Below are 20,494 nucleotides of genomic sequence, written 5' to 3'. Positions count from 1 at the left end.
AAAAATAAAGAATGGTAGATCTGTTAGGCTTCTTGCAATTTAACCTTGATTTCCAGTTCTTTACCTTTAATGGAAAAATTTATGGAATGGGAGATGGCTTAGCAATTGGTAATAGTTTATCAAGCAACTTGTCAAGAATATTCTTCAATTATTTGAATGTCAAAAATATTCCTCAATTGCTTTAAATTTAACTTTCTTGGGGCATTTCCCAATGCAAAAGAGAAAATACTCTGCGAGATCTGTTAAAAAAGTATCCAACCTTGGGCCAATAAAAAAAAAAAAAAAAAAAGACTGGCTTACCTAGAGCACTGGACACCTAATCACCCTCAAAGTAGTTCCCTTTGGACTCCATATACTTCTCCCAACGGTGCCATCATTGTTGGAAGCATGCCAAAAAAGCCTCTTTTGGAATGGCATTTAGCTCGGTTGTCATTACTGCCATAATGTCCTCTCTTATTTGAAATCATATTCCTTTCAATGGCCTCTTGAATTTAGGGAATAGCTAGAAGATGCACGGGGCCATATCAGGAGAGTAATGAGCCTGTTGAAGCACAGGAATCTGGATTTGAACCAAAACATTCTGAACCAAGTCCAAGGAATGTGCTGAAGCACTGTTGTGATGGAAGTACCAATTTCCTGTTGACTGCAAGTAAGGTCTCTTGGACGGCACAGCAACACATAAGTGACGGAGGACATCCCTGTAGTGCTCTTTGGTGATCGTTTGACCCTGTGGTGCATACTCATGGTGTACCACACCACAGGAGTCAAAGAGAGTAGTCAGCATCACTTTTATATTGCTGCACACTTGGTGGGCCTTCTTTGGTCTTGGCGATAAGGGATGCTTCCACTATGACGAGTGGGATTTGGTTTCCAGGCTGTATCCACATGCAGAGGATTCACGGTCAGTGATTACAGTGTTCATGAAGTTGGGGTCATTGTTTGTAGAGTCCAGCATGTCCTGTGGGACTTCCACACAAACTTGGTTTTGCTTCACTGTCAGCAGCTTTAGCACAAATTTCATCAGAACTCTCTTCATGCCCAAATCTTTGATCACAATGGAAAAAGTGCTGATGCCCACCTCTTCTGCAATTTCTCTGATAGTCACATGATGGTTCTGCATCACCACAGCATTCATTTTGGCAGTGACCTGGTCTTTTCAGCATGTTGATGGGCAACCAGAGAACTGCTAGACTCCACCAATGTGCGGCCATCTTTAAGCCAGTTTTACAATTCCTTACTCCGTGTGATGCCCATAGCATTGTTACTGAAATCTGTCTGAATCTTCCAAATGGTTTTCACCTGGCTGTTGTCCAATTTCTGGCAAAATCCGATGCAGTAGCACAACTCCTTGCAATGAAAAAAAGATGTGAGCACTTCACACTACCTCACTCAACTGTTGCTTGCCTGCAATTGATAATATTGACGGGTGGGAAAAAATTCATGCATGCGCATGAAGGATAAAGGTCGCTCGTGCAAGTGCACTAGATTCAAATCCATCAATTGTTCACAAAAAACAATAAGGTTGGATACTTTTCTAACAGAACTCATGTTGTTGTCAGTGTAGTCTTATTTAGAGGTACCAAATAAGATTTATATGACATAACTGACAAACTTAATCAGATAAACCCAAAATTATATTTACATTTGAGCATGAAAACTGATGGCAGCATTAATTTCCTCAATTTGTCAGTCTGTAGATCAACTGGGAATGTATTATTAAAGTCCACAGAAAGTCTATGTGTCCAGGAATACTTATTGGTTATTTGTGGGGATATTTTTCTGTAGGAGATAAAAGTAACAAAACTGTGGAACTGGTCAGATATTATATTTCACAAAATGCTTTTTTAATTTACAATTATAATTGTATTTGCTTAAGCATAAAACACGTAGAAAAGATTCCATTTTTGAAATGTGGTATAGTATTTATTGAAGATGGCCTGAATAAATGATTTGGAATCTTTAACAAATTAGAATTCAAAATTATTTCCTTAACCACATAAGCTGCATAGAAAACATTGCTATGGTAATGCAAACTACTTTCAGTGCACTTCACAGCCTACAGTGAACCTATTACATACAATACTGGGCATTAAAATTGCAACACTAGGAAGGCCAGCAAATGATGAAAGTTTACTTATGTGCTTTTACAATAAACCAGTAAAAATGATTTATTAAACTTACAGGTGACTTGAGGCTGTACAAGATGTGATACATAGTACACATAGCTGCCATCTCTAGATCAACAATGGCTCTAACCCAGCTGGGCATCATGTCAAACTGATCTCAGATGACAGATACGGAGCATTCCACACTGGCCCGACTCCGTGCCAGAATTCGTTATCAATCACAGTGGCTGGTGAGGATCGGCTTGCCCGTCTCTCGACAACCCACGGCCAGACAATTTCAGTGGGTGAGAAATTTGGAGTATGAATGAGGTGCTACCCAAAATATCTGAGAATTTCACTGTACCAGTGAAATCAGTAGCAATACAATGTCTCCAGGTACACATCTTCACTACTGTGGCACGAAGTTGCATCATATTTGGTGCACACAGTTGCGAGTTGTCATGGTACGTGTCAGGACTTGTGCGAATTGTGGAATGTATAACGTGAAGAAGCAATGGATTTGCATCAAATTCTGTTCAAGTTGAATACAACTGTAGCTGAAACCCACCACTTGTTGACAGGGGCATTTGGTAAGAGTCCAGTGAGTTGAGCAACAACATTTGCGTGATTGAAGTGCTTCAAGGAAGGCAGAGAATCTGTGGAAGATGACAAACATTGCAGTTGACTGTCAACATGCACAACACAGGGCATTATAGTGAAACTGCATGGCATGATTCACGAAGACTGAAGACGGGCAATTTACAGTGTTTGTAACAGACTTGTGGATACCACACAGTACATGTCAATGAATTCTAGCCAACAAACTGAACATGAGACAAATTGCCGCAAAGTTTGTCCCTCATCTTCACAGCATCAACCAAAGAAACCTCAGGATTCAGACGTGCACTGAGCTGCAACCTAGAGTGGAAGAGTGACCAAAATTCTTATCCAGAGTCATAACAGGTAATGAATCTTGGGTCTATGGTTTATGACCCTGAAACAAAGCAGCAGTTATCACAATGGAAAACGCCATGCTCTCCAAGGCTGAAAAAAGCTCGATAGGTTTGCAGCAACATGAAGTTAATGCTGATCTTTTAGTTTTTTGACATTCTACATCTACATCTACATCCATACTCCGCAAGCCACCTGACGGTGTGTGGCGGAGGGTACCCTGAGTACCTCTATCAGTTCTCCCTTCTATTCCAGTCTCGTATTGTTCGTGGAAAGAAGGTTTGTGGGCTCTAATCTCTCTGATCTTATCCTCATGGTCTCTTTGCGAGATATACGTAGGAGGGAGCAATATACTGCTTGACTCTTCGGTGAAGGTATGTTCACCAAACTTTAACAAAAGCCCATACCGAGCTACTGAGCGTCTCTCCTGCAGAGTCTTCCACTGGAGTTTATCTATCATCTCCGTAACGCTTTCGCGATTACTAAATGATCCTGTAACGAAGCGCGCTGCTCTCCGTTGGATCTTCTCTATCTCTTCTATCAACCCTATCTGGTATGGATCCCACACTGCTGAGCAGTATTCAAGCAGTGGGCGAACAAGCATACTGTAACCTACTTTCTTTGTTTTCGGATTGCATTTCCTTAGGATTCTTCCAATGAATCTCAGTCTGGCATCTGCTTTACCAACGATCAACTTTATATGATCATTCCCAGATAATTTATGGAATTAACTGCTTCCAGTTGCTGACCTGCTATTTTGTAGCTTAGGGAACAGTGCATAAGGAATTTGTTCCAACTGGTCGAACTGTAAATGGGCAGAATGAGATTTTCACTCTGCAGCGGAGTGTGCGCTGATATGAAACTTCCTGGCAGATTAAAACTGTGTGCCGGACCGAGACTCGAACTCGGGACCTTTGCCTTTCGCGGGCAAGTGCTCCACCGACTGAGCTACCGAAGCACGACTCACGCCCGGTACTCACAGCTTTACTTCTGCCAGTACCTCGTCTCCTACCTTCCAAACTTTACAGAAGCTCTCCTGCGAACCTGCAGAACTAGCACTCCTGAAAGAAAGGATATTGCGGAGACATGGCTTAGCCACAGCCTGGGGGATGTTTCCAGAATGAGATTTTCACTCTGCAGCGGAGTGTGCGCTGATATGAAACTTCCTGGCAGATTAAAACTGTGTACCCGACCGAGACTCGAACTCGGGACCATTGCCTTTTGCGGGCAAGTGCTCTACCAACTGAGCTACCGAAGCATGACTCACGCCCGGTACTCACAGCTTTACTTCTGCCAGTACCTCGTCTCCTACCTTCCAAACTTTACAGAAGCTCTCCTGCGAGTTCGAGTCTCGGTCGGGCACACAGTTTTAATCTGCCAGGAAGTTACATTTTGTAAATGGGCAGTTTTATTGTGAGGTTTTGAGGCGAATGAGGAAAAATTGTTGGCCCAAACGGCCAGAGCTGTGGAAAAAAGAAGACTGGTTGATGCACCATAACTATATACTCAGGCACACATCACTCGTTTGGAAAAAATTCCTGATCAAAAACAACATGGCAATGGCAATTGAAGACATTCGAGTGGAATCACAACGGGTCCTGAACACCCTCCACCCTGCGGACTATAAGTGCTTCCAAAAATGGGAACAACTCTGAAACCGTTGCACACAAGCTTGAGTTGACTACTTTGAAGGTGATAGAGGACTTCAGGATATAAGTGTATTTCTCTAATTTATACAATGAAATTCTCACATATTTTGGGTAGCACCTTGTACTGACCAGGGTAACTGTGGACCACCCTCTGTATGAGGTAGGACAGAACAGCTCGGAGAATGTGCGGTTTCCATTACGTCGATGAAAGATAACATCGTGGGGGCCTCAAATATAGGGCACAGCCACCAGAGTTAAACGAACAGAAGTGTCATGGCTGCTATTTAAATTACTGGCCACGCGAATTAGATGATCACATTGTGTACCCAATGGTGCCCCACCATCGTGCCAGGTGCTGATGCTCTATGACAACAACAAATGCAGTCTGGCAATGTTCATTCTCCTCAAAGCCTCGGCACCCTAATGCAACCACTGTGACACTGTACAGAGAGTCAGGACTTAGAAAAGACAAAGTGATGCCCCTCCTGTGTCCAGTGATGTCTGATGCATTACTGTTGGGTCACCTCTCTCTGCTGCTGCTACATCAATGAAGCCTCCATACGGAATCTGTGCTGCTCCAGGCATCATCGCACTTGTGTGTGTGTGTGTGTGTGTGTGTGTGTGTGTGTGTGTGTGTGTGTGTGAGAGAGAGAGAGAGAGAGAGAGAGAGAGAGAGAGAGAGACAGAGAGTGAGTGAGTGAGTGAGTGAAAAGGGCCCACTTCCTCAATCAAGGCACATGATGTGACTATCCTTGCACAGTCTAGTAAACAACATATAGGTTGACTCTTACACGGAAGATTAAGTACCCAGCCACTTTTTACAATGCTATTTATTTATTGAAAAAAAAAAGCACTGTTACCGTTTTAGAACCAAAAGGTTCATCTTCAGATGGCTAGTTCACATTTTACATTATATTTCGTGTTTTGTTTCCCAACCTGACGAAACTTCCTTGGGGTGGTGATGCCCTACAACGAAAATAAGATGTGAGACAACGTCTTTTTAATTGTAATTGTGCCTCATGACAATTTTAATTGATGTAGACAAATTATTATTATTATTAAATGAAAGATGTTTTGGTTACATAAACAAATAAATAGCATTGTAAAAAGTGGCTGGTTACTGTAATATTCTGTGTAAGATTCAAACTATATTTTGTACCCAGCCACGGGCTCAAAATGCCAGTTTTTGACAAAATAGAACTAGTAAACAATGTTTGTCCTCCAAGTCACTAGTCATGTGCATGGCATTGGGTATTCACATGACAGTTGTGGAATCATCTACACCACAGACTCAATACAAAGTCGAATTCCAACAAACTCTGGCAGACCTTTATCTTTATGTGCCAAAACATTATGACCACCTGCTTAATAGCTTGTAAGTCCATCTTTGGAATGAGAGTTTGTTGGTAGGTTTGTGGAGGAATGTGGCATTAGATGTCTATGCAAGGGTCACGTAATTCACTTAAATAATGGGCCACTGATTTGCGTACAAGGTGATGGCACCTGATAGCACTGAGATATGTTCCACTGGATTTACATCAGACGAATTTGTCACCGAGACATCAGTGTGAGTTCACTATAATGCTCCTCAAACCACTGTAGCAAGGTTCTGGAACCAAGACAAGGACAATTATCCTGCTGAATGATGACATCGCCGTTGAGGAGGACATCGACCACAATGCGATGCAGGTCGCTTGCAGCTATCAGCGTGTCTTCGAATACTACCACAGGTCCCATGCAAGAGTAGGAGAATATCTCCCACAGCATAATACTGCTCCCAGCAACCTACGTCCGTGGCATGCTGCACGTTTCGAGCCACTGCTCACCTCGATGACGGCATCTGTTGAGACGACCGTGAAGCTAGTGTAGCACAAAATTGATTCACCCATTTCTCATTGACCTATGGTCTTGTGCCAACTGCAGTCGTAACTGACAATGTTGCTGGGTCAACAAGTGCACATGTAGAGGTGGTCTGCTGTGGAGCTCCACGTTCGACATTGTACGATGATTGGTGTGCACCAAAACACTTGTGTGTGCACCAGCATTGTGCTCAAAAGGGATGCCACAGGTCACTGTCTATCCTACTTTACACAGCAGACAAGCCTCTGAACCAGACATTCTGTGAAGAGTCGCAGACATCTGACAATTTAGCAGCTAAAGGTAGTTTCACCGTCCTCATACCTCTTTGCGTATACACCAGTGACAGTAGTATGTGAGCATTTGACCAGCTTTGACATTTTCAAGGTACTCTTTCACACACTCTGCATAATAATTATCTCCCCTTTGTCAAAGTCGCTTATCTAAATGGATTTCCCCATTTGCAGCCCATATCTTCACCAGGGTTATCCCCCTTACGTGTCTTCTATGTTTACACACTTTTGTTACTGTGTCACAGTGGGCAGTGGTCATAATGTTTTGGCTGATCTGTATGGAAAACATCTCACAAAGAACCGACACTCAAAATTGATTCTGAAAGTGGAATATGCAGCATAATCATTGGAGACAATCAGTGGGTTGGTTGATTTGGGGGAGGGGCCCACACAGTGAGGTCATCGGTCCCATCGGATTAGGCAAGGATGGGGAGGGAAGGCAGCTGTGCCCTTTCAGAGGAACCATCCCGGCATTTGCCTGAAGCAAGTAAGGGGAATCAGGGAAAATCTAAATCAGGATGGCTGGACGTGGGTTTGAACAGTCGTCCTCCCAAATGCAAGCCCAGTGTGCTAACCACTGCGACATCTCGGTGTCGGTGTTGTCGATGACTCGGGTCATCGGGCATTCTTCTCAGCATCGTACTTGCGCGATATATCGTGCAAGTACCACGCTGATATCTGACAGACCGCCCGACAACCCGATATGTGATTAGATCGCTGGGAAAGCCTGAAGAGTTACATTGGTGATGTTACTCAGAGTTGAACTGAAACCTCTGCATAGCCAAGCACGTAGTAGCACATTCACTGCATGCCACGTCCACGGTGTTGCAATCTTAACTCCACAACTGCACCCGGAACATTGTAGCCTACACCCGTGATCAATAGCTTTGCACTGTTTGTACCTGTCCGGACAGGGGCTGCAGCGTCCACCGGACGCAACAGCGGCCGCTGGCCTCGGCAGCGCGCCGAGCCGCTGTGTCCCTCAGACCCTTCTTGCGGTGCGTGTCGCGGGCTACCGCTGCCACCTCCTCGTCCACCGTGCTGTCAGCCAGTGCTGCAGCAGGCCGGCGACGACGGCCGGGCTCAGCTCCTCGCCGCCGGCGTCCTCCCCCCTGAAAACACAGACAGCGACTCGTGACTACAAGAGACTACAAAGTCTACAAAAGATCACACAGCAATACCACTGCCTAACACATAGTCCATATATAGCACACACCGCGCATGTCCCGTATCTCGACCGAGTTAACGCTTGAAACCAACATCTCAGTCACGTGACGCGGGGCAGAAAGCTGAGTTCCATTCATTACAATTACATGCTGTGTGAAGTGGAGCTGACAGTTACAGTTTCTCTGATTTATAGCTGAAATCAAGTACTGATTTTGACACTTCAACGAACTGTAGTATTACTCTTACATATGTAGTAGTCCAGTTAACCTAATTTCTCCAAAATTCCTGATAATAAAGCAGTGGTAATCGTTTTTACACGTGGTCAAGTTGAAACGTATTGACAGTTCTTTTAACAAGCGACAAAATGACTGTTCTTTGGTGTATACTTTTTATTTTATTTTGCACTGTGAATCTTGTACTTCACCACTTCCACAGGGCTAGAAGACAAAATAACAATTTCGAAAGCAGCATTAGTTTTCTCGCCGACTAGGGGCCTCCCGGCCAATGATGCCATATGCTAATTTCCATTAGTTTTCTAACGATTCCACAATATGTCTGAAATGCTTAGGAAGCTTTTGTAAGAATGGAAATTCGTTTATGTGCATAATGTCAGGTATTTACACAAATTTAGCAGAGATGTTTTCTGACTTAATCTAGTACCGACACCGGAACGATATCACGATAGGTAGCGTAATATATTACAAAACACTGATTCATGAACAAACGAATGTGGCGTACGATAAAATTACACAGTTCACGTGATTAATTACTTGGCCACAAATTGTACCGACAAGAATTAAAGGTAATGAAAATATATAAAAATAGCAAAAGAGGAGTATACGAGTCTAAAAAAATAATTATCGTAATTTATGCGAGTAAGAAAAGCACAGAGAACCTTTAAATCCAATACAGTATAGCGCATGGTGAAGTCATAATATTGTGAATCACCGTTAACTTTTAATACTAATTGTTAAATCTACACAAGTAATGAAATTTGAGAAAAAGTAGAAATTAAAAAATACTGAAATCGGTAATTCGAACTGACCTATATAGGTTAATTCTAGTTACACTAAAGCGTTAAAAGATTTCTGCATATGGTATTACTATCTTCATTACTATGAAAAAGAGAAAAATTTGGAAGCTGTACCTACAATACTTATTAGTTTTCGTAGTAGTTCTGAGATCAATAAGAAACCCCACAAAAACGTAGTCCACAGATTTACTGCAAAAATATCCAAAATTATAAACCACTGAAAAGCTGGAATCGGTAGCAAAAACTGACCTCCTATAGTGCCAATTCTAATTATCGATTCCAGCTATGTAATTGCCCTCTGAACTACTGCAAAAAAGTTACTAATATTGGAATCGGTAACTAAAATTGATCTATATAGAAGGTCAGTTCTAGTTACCTAGTGCAGTTTTTGCTATACGAGGTGCGACAATAAAGTAATGAGACTGATGTGAAAAAAATGGTGCTTACCATTTTAGTCAAGTTTAGTGTTGTCTCCTTCAAAGTAGTTCCCTTCTGATTGCACACACTTTCTCCAGCGCTTCTACCACTGATGATAACATTTCTGAAACTCATCTTCTGTAATATCCTCCAAGACCCTAGTCACAGCTTTTTGGGCATCTTATGTTGTTTGAAAGCGGTGTCCCTTGACCGTCGTTTTGACTCTTGGAAATAGAAAAAATTCGATCGGAGCGATATCTGGTGAATAAGGTGGCTGTGGTTTGCTCTAACAGATCGGCTGCCACATTTTTCCGTGTTTCCCTTTGGGGACCATTTTTGCACTAATCTTTCTCATACCAAGATCTTCAGTTATTATTAGACGAACCGTTTCTCGATTGATGTTCAGTTCTTCTGCAATCATTTTCACGGATAATCTTTGATCAGATCGTACGAGTTCACGCACCCTGGACAAGTTGACATCCGTCCGTGAGGTTGATGGTCGTTCACTGCGGTCTTCATCTTCAACATTCGTTCTGCCTTCACTAAACATTTTATGCGAATGAAAAACTTGAGCTCTTGACATAACCTCCTCTCAAAAAGCCTTCTGAAGCTTACCGTAAGTTGTCGTCGCGTTTTCACCCAATTTAACGCAAAAAGAAATGGCATACCATTGCGCAATATTATGCGGTTCCATTTCCGTGACGAGACACACAAACACGTATTAACTTACTACAGCACAAATCACGACTCAACAGTTGCATCGTGTGCCGCTAACTTGACGTGCCACCCTCAGGCACGTGTGGGTGCAGTATTAGCACTTATGGTGCTTTGCCTGCTAGTCCTGACTCATAGGAGAGTGGGGGGATCTTACGGATGGGCTATTCGTGATAGACGGAATTCGTCTAGGTCTTTTAAGATGGGTGACTGAAGGAGGAATGCACACATACCCTCGTCGAGTAAGTCGGAACCAGGAGATTTGGGTGGGTCAGGCGGAGGAGTTTCGCACCGACCCGAGAGGGACGCCCCCGCCGACCCACCCCCGGCTGAGCTTATAGACCAAAGTCAAAGATATTGTGCCTACGCAAGCCTGAAGGGTTTTAGTACTCCTCCTCGAAGTGCTCCACATCTCGCAAAGAACATCAGTCTCATTACTTTATTGTCGCACTTCGTACACCGCAGTAGTTTTAGAGAGGAATTACAAATGTAGAAATGGTATTACGTTTCATTGTATATAGCTGCAAAAATATGATTCTTCAGTTTCTCCCGGCGTATTTGTTGCTCGAACAGTCCACGGGTATACTGCCGGTTCATAGTGTCCAACGGGCACAATATTTCGACGATCAGGCATGTCGCCATCGTCAGGTGCGCTGACGAACTGAGCTCCTGAGGGCGGGCGACCGATTTAAGTCCCCTCCCCCCACGGGCCAGACTCTTCGCCGTCCGCGCCCGCGCGCCGGCGGTCGCGAAGACGTGGGCGTCGGAATCTGTCGTAGCGTCGATGTGCTCGCTACGTCCGCCCTGGCCGCCAGTTCGTACTTCTTGCTGAGAGTCTTTTTAATTACATTCAATGCCGGGTCCCAAGCCTCACTGAGATTGTAGCCGCAATCTCGGTTGATAAAATGTTCCCTGGTGCGAATTTCGATAGTCTCCCTTATAACGCAGTCCCAATATTTAGAGGTCTGAGCCAGGATCTTGGTACGCTCATAATCCATCTCATCTTTCTTTGACAAATAGTGCTCTGCTACCGCCGACTTATTTGGATATTTCAGTCGAGTGTGCATTTGATGTTCTCGGCAACGATCTTCGATGGTGCGTACTGTTTGTCCGATATAAGTCTTCCCACACTCACAGGGTATTTGGTAAATGCCGGCCATCCTCACACCGAGGTCATCTTTCACATTTCCCAGTAATGCCCGTGTTTTATTGGGCGGGCAAAAGACGGTTTTAACTCTGTGTTTCTTTAATATACGGCCGATTTTCCCCGATAGTGCGCCATTGTACGGAAGTTCGTCAGCGCACCTGACGATGGCGACATGTCTGATCGTCGAAATATTGTGCCCGTTGGACACTACGAACCGGCAGTATACCCGTGGACTGTTCGAGCAACTGCAAAAATAATTTACATGTGAATCATGAAACCCTTGGAATCTGCAACTGCAATTTACCTACAGAGGTTAATTCCAGTTATCGATTCCAATACTCTTTATTTTTTGTAGATATTCGTTTGTCATGCACTGCCTTTTCTTTTAGGATCTAGTGTGTCGGTTTCTCCACATTCTGTGCTACTCTTTTGTATTTGTTGCGATTCGTTTAATTTTCCCATTTCATACATTCTAGTTTCTCCCCCAGTCAAAACCCCAACTTTCCCGCGCTTCTCCCGTTAGATTCAATAATTAACATAAAATTAACGCTATTTTATAACAGTATGAATTCACAATGTGCCTTACTGTAATGCAATTTAAAGGTTCTCTGTGCTTCTCTAGTCGCATAAATTACGAGAATACTTCTTACCAGAGATGAAAATTTGTTTTAATTCTTGTTCTTAATTGTTTTCGTTATCTTCTTCGTTTCGATGTAATTCATGACTAAGTAAATAACTGCGTGAATTTCATTGTAATTTTATCGTATGCTACATTTGTACGCACATACACAATATGACCCGTTGCTTTCATAGATTGATTATACGTAGCGTCTTTGCCTTAGGTATGATGTCATTGCTCAAAGCAGATGAATGGAATCGGACACTAGAATTTATCCGAGGTTTCCGTCACTTTACCTTGTCTGTAGGATACAAAAGAAGACTTAGCTGACCATATGTGAAGGTCTTTACTTCTGCATCTAGTAAAAAGTAAACAATTGATCTGTAACAAAAATATCATAAATTGTGCACTATAAATACGTAATGACATACTCAGCTGGGCTATGTGGCCGAGCGGTTCTAGACGCTTCAGTCCGGAACCACGCTGCTGCTACGGTCGCAGGTTCGAATCCTGCTTCGGGCATGGATGTGTGCGATGTCTTTAGGTTAGTTAGGTTTAAGTAGTTCTAAGTCTAGGGGGACTGATGACCTCAGATGTTAAGTCCCATAGTGGTTAGAGCCATTTGACATACTCAGCTTCGTGCCCGAGTCACGTGTCTTAGATGTTAGTTTCGGTGACGTTATGTGCAATCTATGTTATCTATGGTCTAATACATACACTCACTACACTCTCTGGTGAGAAAGTAGTTCCCGTTTGACAGCTGGAGCTACACTAGCGCTCCAAGCGGTGGCAAATCAGAATCACATGCGTCGTAAGGATAACGATTGTTTTTAGTTATTTTCAACTTAATCAACGAAATAGCTGTTACATTTTTGCTTTCCATGTATTATTAAATTACTGGAAGACGTGAATTATCGTGGAATACATTTAAAAACATCCTAACCACACCGACATAAGCTGCAACTTATTTATGAAGAAATACTATCGAATATCAACAATAGAAAATTCAGGATGGAATGTAACAATATTATGAAAAGGATCATTGCTACCAATTATAACCGGAGATGCTGTGTCGCAGATAGGCACAACAAAAAATTTGAACGACAAGACCTTCGTCGGAGATAAAACACACACACAATGATCGCAGTCTGGTGTGACCTCAAGAGCCAGAGATGTGTGAGTGTGAGTGTGTGTGTGTGTGTGTGTGTGTGTGTCGAAGTTCATTTTCCGATAGTGTTTTTGTTGTGCCTATCTGCAACTCAGCATCTCCGCTATATGGCGAGTAGCAACCAGCCTTTTCATAATATTGTTACTTTCGAATATGTACATATTTGCAGCTAACTCCTCTGAATGCAAGAAAATACAAAAACATAATTTCATGCTTGAGAAGCATATATTTCTGTTGTCAACTGTTATTATGACATTCACTATCATTGGCCCTTAAAATTTTTTTTATTAAGTCTAATGATTCGCCCATTCTTACACTTCACTCGACCTTCTAATACATGAATATTGTTGTGAATGTAACTACTTTTAGTTCAAAAGCGAATGTTGAGGATTTTTGGCACAATTGTGGAATTGGTTTCTTCTGTGCTGGAAAACGGTTTTATTGCTTTTGACGATTAATCATCTCGTCTGTGTGGTTTTTCCTCAAGCGACATTTGGGGTGACTTATTTGGTACGTTAAATAATTTAGCTCTCACATTCCGTATAGGTTTCCTACGTTCCACATTCACTGATTTGGCCGAAAGTGTAGTGAACAAAACTCTGCTTTGTTGGGCAGATATACCAAGTTTGTCTGCAAAAGGTCGGGTCTTCTGCTATTTACTAGTAATTTCTTGTTATTAAAGAAAAGCGACAGTATTCAGCAAACGTCTGTACGTTAGAAGAGAGTCGTAAATCAACTGTCCCGTAATGTACCGTTTAGTACCTCCCAGGTCCTTACAAAACTAAGCAATGACAAATGTAGCGTCATTTTTTTGTTATTTTCTATTTTTATGTCACCACACACAATCCCTACCGTAAAACATATGTTAAAAATCAATATAAAATTTAATATTCGCTCTCAACCGATATTGTAAGAGGTGAATAGCTGTAGTTGTGGTTGTGGACATAAAGTCGCCTGCAGCAAATATCACCTGCCCATCAACACACAATTAATAGCATGCACTGTGCCTCTCGCTCATCCCCACCCTAGTCGAAGCAAGTATTTTTTTTATTTTTTTAAAAAAGAAGTTACTTTCGAAGTAAATTTCCTTTTTCTCAGGATGAAATAAAGTCGCCTGCAGCAAATATCACCTGCCCATCAACACACAATTAATAGCATGCACTGTGCCTCTCGCTCATCCCCACCCTAGTCGAAGCAAGTATTTTTTTTTATTTTTTTAAAAAAGAAGTTACTTTCGAAGTAAATTTCCTTTTTCTCAGGATGAATTATATTATGTGTGGATAAATTTCTTATCTCATGGAGCTTGAGGCTCTCATTCAAAATTTAACACTTTGGGGATCAGCCACTCAAAAAACGCAGAAACCATCCATTTATGTAATTTTTTAAAATTTTACTATGTGTTTGATGTATCTTAGAGGATAACACTCGCTAAAAGAGAGCAAGCTTCGAAGTTAGTTATTCATATTTATTTTACTTCCTTCATAGATTCCAAACTGTGCAATGCACGACGGAACATTTATTCAGTTAGGTAACCCACGAAATGTTCGGTGCACAGCAATGAAATTTATAATTGTGCTTGTCAGAATTATTCAGCAGCTGCGAAAGAAGCTGTACTCAAGATCCTGCCTAACCACACCTTCGGGAAAAACAGCAAAAAATTTTTACGACTAATACAATTATAGCTATACTGCATGTATAATTAATTTAAACTATTAACTTTTCGTATTTGTATGCTCGCGCTGCTTAACTGTGAAGTTGCTAAAATGAGATTTTCACTCTGCAGCGGAGTGTGCGCTGATATGAAACTTCCTGGCAGATTTAAACTGTGTGCCCGACCGAGACTCGAACTCGGTACCATTGCCTTTCGCGGGCAAGTGCTCTAGATTACCTACATCACATGTCCTATTCTTTGAATATCTGCTGTCATTGGCTGGCGAGATCACGTGATATGAGCTATGACTGGATGACAAAAGCGCATCGCGTAGTCCAGTCTCGATCTCAGTGCTTCGGAAGTTACCGTCATGTATTTAGCGGAATTCGTATTTATACTTTCGTAATACGAAGGTACGCCGCAATGTACATGTTGCCGCGCAAAGAAGGTCTTCCAAAATTGCGTTGTTTTTCGTTGGGTTTCATTCCCCGAAGTGCGGGAAATTCTACGCCGTTGTAGACATGTATTACAAATGAAAAAGTAGAAAGTTTTACAGCTCCGAGGGAAAAATATTGTCACCTAACACGAAAAAAACTTACCTTCTCCCGAGGTTTAGTGTACTTTCATCCGGGAAAAAGTGTATTTTCACCGGGGAAAACGTATTTTTTAACTGGGAAATCTGGAAAAATCCGGAATTTTTTTTTCTTGTGCACGCTGAAATGGGACTACCTTCACATCCCTATCTGAAAATCCTTCCTCGTGTCAACATCCTCTGAAGCGGTCATTTTAGCTCGAATTTTTAACTTTCTGGACTTTATACTGTTATGTCTACACACAGTTTCAGTAGTAAACTGCCCTTTAAAAATTACTACAAATTATTTTATTATCTCAGATTAAATTTCACATTAATATACTACCCGATTCATATTAGCAACTAAGGGGAATAAGCCGTTTGTTAATAATTCAACTTTGAAATTTCATGGTGTGAACTGTGCAGTCATGTTGCCCCCACATATTCTTGAAAATTTACCTCTTCCCTATTTCTGAAAGGCTGCAACATTTATTCATTATGATCACCTAAATGATAGCTCCACTTGAGAGCAAACCGAAGTACTGTTCGTTATATTTTTTTCAAAGTAATTGGGTTATAATTAACTAAAATTTAATTTATATTATTGTACTTTATATTCTTTGGCATTATGCGTGGAACCATGTAAACTTGTCCTATAAGTTGCAACTCATAGGGCAATACATGGCCTACTTTTTGATACATGTAACCAAAATTATTTCATGACTCGTAATTGTTATTTTGCAAATATCAAATTCAATAATGCAGTCGATTGTTTTGTTTTTATATAAAGGCAAGTGACGAATGAGCCACGAGGTCCGCCCGTCTGCATTATTGTCCTTCGCAAGTTGTTTGTGTGGGAGTCTTTCGGGGCCTGCCGGACGGCCAATGTGTATTCCACCTATGTGCATGGTTATCAGCAGTGCTTTTTTTCTAAAACAATAAGTTTGAGGGTACTCCGACGTTGGATATAATGCAGCGAAAATTACTTATAACTGAAGCATGGGATAACACCCGTCTGCTTTTAGCCATGACGTCATCAACATGTCTAAAGAAAAAATAAAATAAAAAAAAAAGGTATCGGATTATTCAGTTGACTCCATTTCGAAGCCGCGTCAACCGTTCTCGACAACTGAATCGCTGGCAGCCTGTTCGACAAGCGTGTAGTGCCCTCGCCCGCTAATAGTAGGCTATGGTCGTGCTAAACGGATATGCGATACTATATAGGTTAAAATATATGTTCGGTAATATTTCCTTGTATTGTTTTGTATGTTGGAGGGTTGATTGGACTCACCTGTTTCATTTGAGGTGTATTACAGGTCAGTTGAAGTGTACCATACCATTTTCTTTTATTGTTCAGGAGTTGATGGGAATCGCCTACTTCATTTGAGGTGATGTAAACTGAAGTGTGCGATACCACAGTAAACTGCCCTTTAAAAAATTAGTACAAATTATTTTATTATCTCAGATTAAATTTCACATTAATATACTACCCGATTCATATTAGCAACTAAGGGGAATAAGGCGTTTGTTAATAATCCAACTTTGAAATTTCGTGATGTGAACTGTGCAGTCATGTTGCCCCCACATATTCTTGAAAATTTACCTCTTCCCTATTTCTGAAAGGCTGCAACATTTATTCATTATGGTCGCCTAAATGATAGCTCCACTTGAGAGCAAACCGAAGTACTGTTCGTTATATTTTTTTCAAAGTAATTGGGTTATAATTAACTAAAATTTAATTTATATTATTGTACTTTATATTCTTTGGCATTATGCGTGGAACCATGTAAACTTGTCCTATAAGTTACAACTCATAGGGCAACACATGGCCTACTTTTTGATACATGTAACCAAAATTATTTCATGACTCGTAATTGTTATTTTGTAAATATCAAATTCAATAATGCAGTCGATTGTTTTGTTTTTATATAAAGGCAAGTGGCGCATGAGCCACGAAGTCCGCCCGTCTGCATCATTGTCCTTCGTAAGTTGTTTGTGTGGGAGTCTTTCGGGGCCTGCCGGACGGCCAGTGTGTATTCCACCTATGCACATGGTTATCAGCAGTGCTTTTTTTTCTAAAAAATAAGTTTGAGGGTACTCCGACATTGGATATAATGCAGCGAAAATTACTTATAACAGAAGCATGGGATAACACCCGTCTGCTTTTAGCCATGACGTCATCAACATGTCTAAATAAAAAATAAAATAAAAAAAGGTATCGGACTATTCAGTTGACTCCATTTCGAAGCTGCGGCAACCGTTCTCGACAACTGAATCGCTGGCAGCCTATTCGACAAGCATGTAGTGCCCTCGCCCGGTAATAGTGGGCGATGATCGTGCTAAACGGATATGCGATATTACATAGGTTAAAATATGTGTTCGGTAATATTTCCTTGTATTGATTTGTATGTCGGAGGGTTGATTGGACTCACCTGTTTCATTTGAGGTGTATTATAGGTCAGTTGAAGTGTATCATACCATTTTCTTTTATTGTTCAGGGGTTGATGGGAATCGCCTACTTCATTTGAGGTGATGTAAACAGAAGTGTTCGATACCACATTCTCTTGTTTGGGTGTTTCTCGGTATCGCCTGCTTCATTTGAGCTTCGAAATGCTTGAAAAATCAGTGACATCGCTTTTCCCACCAACACTGGTATCGTTCGTATTGCAGTTACAAACACGAAAAAAGGAAATAAAAAATTTACGTCCGTGAAATAAATGTTTGACACTCTTCCAAGTTCTCAGCATCGTAAAAAAATTACTTTGACGACGAAAAAGTTTAGGGGTACGCCTCCTCCCAGAAAAACAGCACTGGTTATCGGTCACAATATATGACAAGAAAAGTATTAGACTCTTAGTGCGATTCTTCGCCCAAGTGTTTAAAAATTGACCTTTACGAACAATATTACTGTACGTACTGTTATGAAGGGGAGTTGCTGAACGTATGGAACGTGAAATCGTTTAGGAGAACTTGCGAAGTTATTCGTGCTTACCCTTTTGAGTGTAGAACCGGTGTTGGAGACTCCGTTGGGTCTCTCCGAAGCGGCATTGGCAACTTGCTCCGGCAGGATGGGCTCCTGGGCGGTGTACGTGTTTGCTCGGGCGTGCTGCTTCTCTGGTTCCTCGGGAGGGTCGGGCTGCGCGGCGCGCTTCTTTCGCCCTCTTCTGACGACGGCCGCCTCTGGCGGTGCGGCTGCTGCGCGTTTCCTGCCTACGGGTTTGCGACCGACGGGCGGTGTGGCGGGAAGGATGTGACGGCGCACCGGGTTCTTTCTTCGCCTTCCGATCGGCGCCGTGGCGGCATTCCTCACTTCGCCGTTCGTATGGCAGTCATTCGGCGCGGAGTCGTCCAATCTGTCATCTGGTGTTTTCAAGTTCTCCCCTGCCGTTCCGTCCTGTGAGGTTACTGTGGTCACGACTGCATCTGGTGCAGCCGTTGCAGGGCTGTTGACGTCGCTTTCTGTAGTGTCACTGTTGGGCTGAACTTCAGACGTACACACCACTGTTTCTTCCCGGACTGGATCTTCAGGCAGGTGAGCTTGTGCTCCAGCTGTCAGAGTTTCTCCAGTGGAATCGGGGGTAGCTATGGTTACATCTGCCTCTTCGTCAGGTTTCTGTGATTCGCCGTCGGCATTTTGAGGACATTCGGTCGGCGCTAGCTCCTGAAGGGCGACCGACGGGGACGCCTCCACTATTTCGGAAAGCTGCGCGGTGGAATCGCCGACCGACAGTGTTTGGGCCGCGTAGCTGTGATCGTCGCTCGACTTGCAGCACTTCTCCAAGTCGCAGTCCAAATGGAGCGCGCGTTTGCCGTGCTGCACCGAGCATTTCAAAAACGGCGAGTCCCTGCCGCTGTCCGGCGGCTCGGCTTTGTCGTCCCTCTCGTAGCAGGCCATCATGCTGTCCGGGTTGTTGAACTCGATCGCCTTGAGCTGCCACTCTGAGCGCTGTTGCGCCTCCCCGCCGCTGTATTGGCACAGGGCGCTGCTGTCGCTCTCCCCGATGGCGGGGACGGCAACTTGCGGCACTGGCGCCTCGAACACCGATGACGGATCAGGGTACAGGAAGATGATCTTCTCTGTTGGCGGCTGGGGGACGCCCGACTCTTCGTAGACCGGGGCGACGGCCACCGTCAAGGCGCCCTGGCCGGCGACGCCGTCCGCTGGAAGCAGGGCTGTTCCTGTAAGGTCCAGCTGCCTGAACTGGCAACTCACTTCCAAGCCGTTCACTCTCATCGCGATCGGGATTGTATTCGAAGCGGGCAGCTCCTGGCGCTCTTGGACAGGTTCTCCTACGGGCAATTCGTGATGCTGTTGCGAGGGCAGTTCGTGTTGCTCTTCCACGGGCAGTTCGTGGTGTTCTTCCAGAGTCAGTTCGTGTTGTTGTTCCACAGACAGTTCGTGGTGCTCTTCCACGGCCAGTTCGCGCTGCTCTTCCACGGGCAGTTCGCGAAGCCCGTCCACACTTTCTCCGTACTGCCCAGCGCCTGTGCTCTCTGGCGAAGTATCTGCGAATGACGGTTCTCCTAAGTGTACCTCGGGGCCCACGGCCACCTGTTGCTCATTTTCTTCAGTTTCCGATAAGCTTTCGTAGCCCTGCTGCTGGGCCGCCCGGCACAGTAACAGCAGTGGATCGAGCGCTGCGGGTGTCTCCGCTGCAGCTGGCGGTGTGTCGTCGGCGCGTGGGGCCGACCCCGGCGGAGAGGTGTCCCCATCTCTGCCGACGTACATCACGACCGCCCGGCTGTTGTCGGCATCCGCTGCTGTCGTCTGCTTAGCCGTCACTGTGCGCAGCACCGAAGAGCGGTCTGCGTTGCCGACTGCTCCACTCCCCTGGCGGCGACACGGCTCGTACGCTGGGGCGACGAGTGACTCTGACGCGGCGCATCTCTGAAACAAAGAAGGGAAAAAAATATGGCTTTTAATACGGTGGCTGCCATCTCGTCAGGAACGATATAACAACAACTGACGGGGGCGTCAAGGGGGGTAGGACGTCAAACGAGCCGACTTGGAGCAGGAGAAGCATACTTTTACAATTAAATTCACAAAACTTTGTCAGCAGCACCAGGAAGGATTCAGGATTCACACTCATTGCAGTGGAAGATCGAAAACATAACAAAATAATTTTTTTTTACTTGTGAAATTTCATCATTC

The 20,494-nt window shown here is 43.3% G+C and overlaps 1 protein-coding gene across 4 annotated transcripts in view; it reads right to left on the bottom strand.

Annotated features, from left to right (window-relative positions):
• Positions 1-19,622, bottom strand: part of LOC126416442 (uncharacterized) — a 97,007-nt gene extending 77,385 nt beyond the window's left edge. For all 4 annotated transcript variants that reach the window (XR_007575459.1, XR_007575458.1, XM_050084165.1 and 1 more), the window contains exons 1-2: positions 18,335-19,622; positions 7,758-7,967 (exon numbers count right to left, since the gene is read on the bottom strand). Coding sequence is in view for 2 of the 4 variants with exons in the window: in XM_050084165.1 (XP_049940122.1) it covers positions 7,758-7,967; positions 18,335-19,576 (1,452 nt within the window). In the remaining 2 variants the exon portion in view is untranslated. The remainder of the gene's footprint in view (positions 1-7,757; positions 7,968-18,334) is intronic.
• Positions 19,623-20,494: the final 872 nt, after the last annotated feature.

Source organism: Schistocerca serialis, chromosome 8, assembly GCF_023864345.2.
Source record: "Schistocerca serialis cubense isolate TAMUIC-IGC-003099 chromosome 8, iqSchSeri2.2, whole genome shotgun sequence".
Classification (NCBI taxonomy): domain Eukaryota; kingdom Metazoa; phylum Arthropoda; class Insecta; order Orthoptera; family Acrididae; genus Schistocerca; species Schistocerca serialis.
The sequence above is the reverse complement of the archived record's forward strand: the minus strand, read 5'-3'. Positions and strand labels throughout refer to the sequence as shown.